The 7,857-nt window shown below is 61.7% G+C and overlaps 1 protein-coding gene across 1 annotated transcript; it reads right to left on the bottom strand.

Moving 5' to 3' along the window:
- Positions 1–1,463: 1,463 nt before the first annotated feature.
- On the bottom strand, positions 1,464–6,996 carry SLC25A47 (solute carrier family 25 member 47). The gene is made up of 6 exons (XM_081160282.1): positions 6,898–6,996; positions 4,964–5,007; positions 4,570–4,641; positions 3,675–3,857; positions 2,645–2,960; positions 1,464–2,371 (listed from the first exon to the last, which is right to left on the bottom strand). The coding sequence occupies exons 1-6, from the start codon at positions 6,923–6,925 to the stop codon at positions 2,091–2,093; spliced, it is 924 nt and encodes a 307-aa protein (XP_081016408.1). The 5' UTR covers positions 6,926–6,996; the 3' UTR covers positions 1,464–2,090.
- Between the last annotated feature and the right edge of the window lie 861 nt (positions 6,997–7,857).

The following is a 7,857-nucleotide window of genomic DNA, read 5'->3' as shown; positions in this document are numbered from 1 at the left end:
AGAGCTATGCCGGCCGCCCTTCTGGAGCCAGGACATGACTGATGGCCCCTGGGTGACCACCCTTCATCTCCCGTTCCACATTTCAAGTGCAGCCTGACAGTGAAGGCAGAACAGTTAGTGGGGAGACCAGCTCTGGCCCCACTGATTCTGGGCCCGCCCCCTTCCTTCCCCATCTCTAAAGAGGATCTGGGCTGAGTCCAAAGGGTCTTGCCACCTAGAGGTTGTAGAGAACAAGGACCTTCCTGCAAAGCCATTTCCCCAACATGGATGGGACAGATGCTCAGTGACCAATGGTCCCCACCCTCCCTCAGCCGGTCACTCCTTCCAGGGCTGGAGCAAGTCGACACTCTGGTGGTCTACTTGCCAGAAGTGGGCACAGGGTCAGGGTTTTGATGAATTATTAAAACCTTTTGTTAGCTGACCCCCTTTTCCAGGCACCTGGCCAGAGTGTCAGCAACTTGAACTCTAAGCTGGATGAACTTCCAGGAAATACTCCAGGACTTCATTTACTCACTCACCCACTCAGTCGTTCCACAGCCCCTGAGCTCCTGCCCATACCAGGCCCCGAGCTGGGTATTTCCCAAATCAGACATGTGCTGTCCTTGGGTAGCCCTGTGGGATCTGAGTAAGAGACACCTGAAAGCGGCCTGGTGGTCAGGCAGGGATAGCTTCCTGGAGGAAGTGTGTCTGAGATGGGGAGTGAGCCAGGAGAGGAGAGGGAAGGGCGTTCCTGCAGAGAGCACCTGTGTAAGCGAACAGGGTCAGTATGACAAGCAGGCCAGGCCAGGGTGATCCACCCGTGGGTCTGGGAATAGGAACGTGTTCTGTCCAAGGACAGAGTCAAGGCTGGTGTCTGTGAGGGAGTGTAGTCCAGGCTGCTGCAGAGGGGACCCAGCAGGTTTGTCAGCACCTGCCAGCTCTGGCTCCCAGTGGCCCCCATTGGCCCCGTCACTGGAAGGCATGTGGTGCCAGGGAGACAGCTGGAGCCTCAGGAGCCCCCCACCCTCCCTGCGGTGTGGCCTGGAGCACACCCAGCTCCCCCTCTGAGCTGTTTCCTCACCTGGCCAGGCTGTTGTGATAAGCTGTGTAAGGTGCCTGGCACCCAGCAGTGTTCAGGACACACCGACCCCTCCCTCCTCCAGGCCCCCATGGAAAGACGGCTCACAGCTGTGTCCGGGCACTGATGGGACCAGGCAGCTGTCTGGAACTGGCTGGAACCCGGTTTTGCTCAGAAAGGGGATGGATTTGAGACGGTAGCGAGGAGAGCAGGTGTCATGCTGGATGCCGAACAGCCTGCTGTGGCAGGGCCCAGCCCACGGGCCAGGCCCCCAGGTCTGAAGGCCGAGGGAGTGGAACCAGCCAGAATGCTGGGCGGGGCGCTGACCCACAGGTTTGGGGAGCTTGGCCTCTGAGGATGCACTGAAGGGGGGGACCCTGATCACCACACCACAGAGCAGCACCACTGGACATCCTCAGGAAAGTTTAATTGACAACAGGCCCCCTCTACGCCTCCAGGCAGGGTGGGGATACATGACCTGCCCTCACACCAGCTCACCACGGCCACGGGCAGTGCTGCTCTGAGCAGTCTGGTGCCCGAACCAAACAGCTGTGCCTCAGTCCTGTCGGGGGGACCAGCTGAGCTGCAGCTAAGGGACAGGGGGTGAAGAGTGCCCTAAATAGCAGCAGAGAGGAGTGGGGTGGATGTGGGTGGCCAAGAGGACAGCCGAGTAAACGGTGGTGGCGGGGACATGGGTGCTCTGAAGACGGGTGGTGGGGAGAGGCCACAGGGTGGCTGGAATGAACAACTGACCACCTGCACCCACAACTCCACGTGAGGGATGTCCTCACCCAAGAGGACTCCTCCCTGGCTCATGTGACCCCCAGGCCAACCCAGGGCTGGTAGCAGATGGGCCTCTGGACCTTCTCTGGTCTGTAGCTGGGTGGGCCAAGCCCAGGCCCCAGCAGACTGTCTTTAGGGTGGCTCCCGGCTGTCCTGGGTGACCACGTGTGAGGACACTTCCCTTCGCCTCCACCAGCTACTGTGACCTCTGGAAGCTGCCGGCGGGCTGGCCCCTGGGCGATGGGACCAGCTATTTGAGCAGGCCCCGGGAGAGACTCAGCGCGGCCTCGTAGGCGACAAAGACCACCATGTTGACAGGGAAGGCCCGGCAGCAGTTGAGCGTCAGCCCCTTGAAAAGGACCCGCGGCCCCTCCTCTCGCACACTGGTCACCATGCAGTGCAGGAGGCCCCGGTAGCGCTGCTGGCCCTGCCCATCGGCCTGCAGGCGGGTCTTAATCACGTCCATGGGGGTGGCCACAGCCCAGGCCAGGACCCCTGCACAGCCACCGGCCAGCAGCACGCCCAAGACATCTGCAGGGGGAGACCCACAAGGGAGCGCCCTGATTGGAAGCTGACTGAGCATGAGAGGAGAGTGGGTGGGGCACCCAGGGCAGGGCCCAGCCGTAATGGAGCCCTGGGCTCACTCCACCGTGTCCAAGACCACACAGAGGGGGTCTGTCCTGACCCTCAGCGTCAAGAGCACTGGGGTTCCCACCCTGGGAGGCTCTGGGGTACCAATGTGCCGCGTGACTCAATTCCCACTGGCTGAGCCTGCCCCCTTCCCAGGCCCCAGCCCCCACTCACCTGGCTGGCTGTGGCCTGCAGGGGTGAGCCACTCGCTGAGGATGGAATAGGAGAGGAAGTAGGTGGCGAAGGAGTGGCCCTCGCGGAAGAGCAGGGCAGAGCTGCCCTTGTAGAGGCCCCGCAGGCCCTCCTCACGGGCCACCGTGGCCAGGCAGTGCAGCGGCCCCCGGTACTTGGGCCCAGGCACCAGGCCCGAAGGGGGCGCAGGACACATGGGGGGCGCTGCCGAGGGCCAGGAGGCTGAGGATCGCCGCTGCTGCTGCGTCTGCGTCTGCAGGCGGACCTTGGCCACCTCGGTAGGCGAGGTCAGGAACACCTGGAGCAGAGACGCAGCAGCAATGAGGGGGCACCGGCACTGCCCACACTCCCCTAGACCTGGTCTCCGGTCGGTGTCATGTTCCCCACGGTGACATTGGGAACCCCGGGCCCCGTGAAGCTTCAGGCTGGCCCACGGCCCTGGTGGAGCTGCATTCAGAGCCAACTCTGCCCACCCAGGCCAAAGCCAGCACTTGCTTCAGCCACACACACGTCCCAGCGCAGAGCGGGCTGGACACACAGTAGGTGTCAGGTAGTGGCTGTGACTCGGGTTCATGAGAGCATTTAGTCACATCGTTAATATGTTAACGACATATTAATGTATTATTTAATTCATGTACTTAATGTAAATAATAAAACAACGTAAGTACTTAATAACATTAATATGTAACATGACATTACTAACAGTGCCGTTCACCATTTCACGGATGCCCACACCTGTCAGACTGTGCTGGGGGCTTTGCACGTCACCTCACCAGTCGTCACCGTGACGCCTCTTACTGACGAAGGGTAAGAAGTTCAGAGAGGCTCCCGGCATCCTCAAGCCCCCTCAGCTAATGAGTCAGCGGAGTCCCCTCCCAGAGTCCCCCAGCCCCCATCTCGTCTCTGCGCTCACCGAGCCTCAGTTTCCCTGCCTCTGGGCTTGGCCACCTCTCAGGCCCTCCCAGCCTTTCCCCACGACCGCCGCCCGGGACCCCCCGCCCGGCCCACTCACCCGGACGAGGCCCGAGGCGAAACCCGAGAGCGTGATGTCGGTCCTGGCGGGCTTGGCGTCGGCACTGCCATACCGGAACCGGCAGATGTGCGAGAGGCAGTGGCGGTAGGTGCCGAACGACAGGGACGAGACCAGGGACACCGTGCACACGGGCAGCGAGAGGCCCCTGTAGAATCCCCACACCTGGCGGACGGGTGGGTGGGACCCAAGGGCCCGAGTCAGACCAGAGGCCGGCCGGGAAGATGGCCCCGTCTCACCCTGCAGGCCCTCCCTGGCTGCGGGACTCCGGGCAAGTCGCCTGCTGCCCAGGGCCTCGGCATCCTGGGCTGTAAAACGGGGATCACAGTATCAACTTGAGAGGTGGTGATACTACGGGGACCATAATACCAACTTAATGAGGAACCGAAGAGACAGGGCCAGGCTGGACCCAGGGCAGCTGCTTGGCGATGAGGCTGGTGAACTGACAGGCTTCATTGTTGCTATTTTCCTTTTGCTCGTCCCTGGACAGCCTCAACTTCACTTTGGTAAATGTCCCTGTGTCCTAGCTCTGGACAGGTCTCTGACCTGGACCCTGGGGACCTGACAACTCCACCCAGCACTGCTGCTGCCCAGCCTGCAGGGGACAGAAATGCAAACACATGGGTGTCCCCAGGCCTTCAAAGTCCCCAGATAAGACCGATAGATCCTCTCCTGGAGGTAGGACCTCATTCCAAACACCTGTGTGCCCGACACCCCAGCCCTGGGCCTCAGAGGAAGCTGGGAGGCTGTTACAATTATTCCCATTTGGAGAGAACCGAGGCCCAGACGGGCTCAACATCGCCTGGCTTGTTGGTGAGTGGCAGGCCTGGAGTGCCAGCCCCGACATCCCCTGCCCGTCACTCTGGCCCAGGCCTACCCGCTCTCGGAGGTAGGTGTCCCGGACGCAGTGCCAGATGCTTGTGTACTTGGGCTCCGTCTGGATCCTGACCTGTGGGAGAAGCAGGCTTCAGGAAGGGGTGGCTCCAGGCCTGGGCATGGTCAGCAGGCCCTGGGGGGAGGAAAGAGCCAGCTCCTCGATGGTCACAGGCACTGACGGCGGGGAGAGCAGGGACAGTGAACCCCTTTTAAGAGGAGAAACCTGAGGCTCATGCTGAGGGAGAGGGAGGGACAGTCCTGAGGACGGTGGGGAGGTCTGGGTCCGATTAGCACTCTAGAAAGCTCTCTGGCAGTGGATGGGGTGCAGGAGACTCGCAGGGTGGCCTAAGCGCAGGCAGGGGCCTTGGGGTGGGTGGCAGGGCCTGTCACTGCACCTTCACCGTGTCCAGGGGGTAGCCCACAGCAACACCGCAGATGCCTGGAAGGAAACCAGAGAACAGGGGTGAGGACAGTGGGAGCAGAGGAGGAGGGGAACAGACCCACACTCTTGGTCCACGCTGTGCATCATCGATGGGAGAGCCGCCCCGTGCTGGAAACAAGGAAGCGGAGGCTCAGAGAGCTGAAGCGACTCCTAACGGCTGCTGGCGATGCCTCCCCCCCTGAGTCTTGGCCCCCAGGTGCCTTGTTCTGAAAGCCAGGGACGCCCTCAGCCTGCCCCCTGGTGTCACGTTTTGAAAGAACTTCTGGTCCGACACTTGCTGAGTCCTCAAACCTCAGGCTGTGAAGGGTTTGTCTGGGGGTGGGAGAGCCCAGGCACCCCAGGGCTCCATGAGGGCTGCCTGGGACCACGAGTCTGTGTGGGAACAGAGTGGGATGCAAGGCTCCCTGGGCCAGGGCCCTCTGTCCCTGCAAAGCGGGCTGGGTGCCACAGTCCCGCTTCTATCTCCTTTTCAGGGACTCAATGTCCAAGCCCCAGCACTGCCATGGGGGAGCCAGAGTGAGCAGGCAGGTCCCTGGGGCTGGGGTGTGAGGGCCATCAGAGGACAATAATGTATGTGGGGCTGGGCCCTATTTACTTGGTATCCCAGGAATCAATAAATATGCATGAATAGAATGAAATGAATGACTGACTTGGGTAGAATTACCCTCCTTGACCCTCGCATATACCTCAGCAAACTCCTACTCATCCATCAAAGTCCTGCCACAGCATGACCTCCTCTCTGGAGCCCTCCCTCACCCTGTAGTCAGGGCTGCCTCTGTGCCCAGATGCATGTTGATCAGAGCCCCTGTCACATGGCTTTGTCACACAGCATGCCACCTCTGCCTCTAGAACTGGATTCTCTCAAGGATAAGACCCACATCTGGTCCTTGTGATCCAGGACCCTGCATAGAGCAGAGGCCCTTTCTACCCAGGCCTTCGGTGGGCTCTGGAGGAAACACCCAGGACTCAGGAGCCCTTCCTGGCTGTGTGATCTTGGGCAAGTCAAGCCTTGTTCTCTGAGCCTCCTCTTTAGGGGGCTAACGTCCAGGGCAGCCGCTGGCCTCAGGCCCGGCACACAGCAGGACCTCAGCAAGCCTCTTGATGGGGCCAGGGCCCTGGTCTGCCCCGCTGGGCACTGCCCTCCTCTCCCACACCGTTCCCAGGAGTGTGAACGAGGAGCCCACGGCTGTTTCACGTGATAAGCCAGGCTAGGGGTTCCCAGCCCAAAACGGCCTCCCCAGCCTGCAGGATGGATGGCCGGGAAGAGCCGGGGCCCCGTCTGAGCCTGTTACCCAACAGGCCAGTTATCTGTCTGAGTCAGTCTTTCGAAATGAGCCTTTTCCCCAGAAGTGAAAACAGTCCGTGAGCCCAGCAAAGCCAGGATTGCACACAGCAGGGGGGTGGGGGGGGGCTGGGGCGGGGCTGGGCCCCCCCCCTCTGCCCACGGCTTCCTGGTCTGTTGTCCTCACCGTCCACCCTCTCCCGGAGCCTCTTGTCCTGTCCACGGCTCGGCTCGCCGGCCCTCTGTGCTGATCACTCCCCGCCTCCGCCTGGCCCAGGCAGAAACCACCCTCTGCCCCCTGGGCCACCCTCCATCCCCGAAACTGCCCCTCAGCCTTCCCAGCTGAGCCGCCCAGGCCAGTGCAGACTCACCCCACCCCCTCCACCTGCACCCCGCCCTGCGCAGCCGCCCGAGACCCCCAGGAACCAGCTCTGTCTTCCCGGCACCCAGCACCCATGGGCAGGCCGAGGACCCAGCCACTTCTGGAGTGGCTCCTCAAACCCCACGTCTGCCAGAGGCCACCCCACAAGGCAGAGCATCCCAGCTCCTCCTGGTACCCCAGGAGCAGCAGTCCCCTACGAGGCCCTGCTGTCCCTGTCTGTTACCTCCGATGGCTCCAGCAACAAAATCCATGGGCGATGTGGGTGGCGGGGAAGGCCCTGGGGTTTCCCTGCCTGAGAGCAGTCTGATGCCACCACCCCCAGGTCAGCTCCTCCCAGACCTTAAATACCTGTGGTGGGGGCAGGGGACAGGAAGCAGGAGCCTGCTGGCCAGTGGCCCAGAAGGCAGAGGTCGGGCTGGGAAACAGGCAGGTCGATGCCCACCTGGACTCCCGCCCACCCACCCCCAAAGGCCCCTTGTCCAAGTGGCCTCAGGACCCAGCTGTGGGGAAGCAGAGAGAGTCCACCAGAGCTTTTGGGCTCTCGGGAAACAGGACCACTGTCCATACCGCTGCGGGCCTGGGCCCAGACCACGTCCAGACACCTCCTGGAAGGTCCAGGGACAGGGCTGTGATGTCCCTGCCCCTCCAAGCCCCAGTTCAGGCCTCACTTGTGTCTTGGGCCTCCCTGACTCCCCTGGAATTGTTCCTGCCTGGAAAACCCTCAAAACTCCCTCACTTATTCATTCAACAAACACTCTCTGAGCTGAGGCTGCACTGAGGCCCAGGCCCAGTCCTCAAAGAGTCCAGTTGGCAGGGAAGGGGTGAGGACAATGGGCCACTGGTGCCTGGCACTGAGGAGGCTGGCCAGAGTCCTCCTGGGCGCAGCACGAACACCAGTCACGGCTCACTGTTGGTCCCACGCCCTTCACACCGCCCTGGTCCCACACTGTCCCTGCTATGCCCGTATCTGTCTCTCCTGCTTCTGGGGCCCTGGCCAAGTCTGCCTCCACTGAGTCCCCAGCATCCGGCACAGATCCAGCACTGAACAGAGCTCGCTGAGTGAGGGGCCCACGTCCTGCCGGGCCCACCTCTGGGACTGGCAGTTTGGCCTCTAACCAACCAGGACACTCATGAAAGAGCTGCTCCAACAAGAGGCTGCTTCTGTCCGCTCATCACTCGAAAC

The sequence above is a fragment of the Miniopterus schreibersii genome (genome assembly GCF_964146895.1).
Source record: "Miniopterus schreibersii genome assembly, chromosome: 1".
Classification (NCBI taxonomy): domain Eukaryota; kingdom Metazoa; phylum Chordata; class Mammalia; order Chiroptera; family Miniopteridae; genus Miniopterus; species Miniopterus schreibersii.
This window is presented reverse-complemented; position numbering and strand designations above follow the sequence as displayed.

Coding starts and splice junctions, on each gene's coding strand:
- SLC25A47 (XM_081160282.1), bottom strand. CDS start 6,925: ATGGATTTTGTTGCTGGAGCCATCGGAG. Junction 2,961..3,674: donor TCGCCTCGGGCCTCGTCCGG/GTGAGTGGGCCG, acceptor TCTCTGCTCCAG/GTGTTCCTGACCTCGCCTAC. Junction 2,372..2,644: donor TGCAGGCCACAGCCAGCCAG/GTGAGTGGGGGC, acceptor CTCCCCCTGCAG/ATGTCTTGGGCGTGCTGCTG.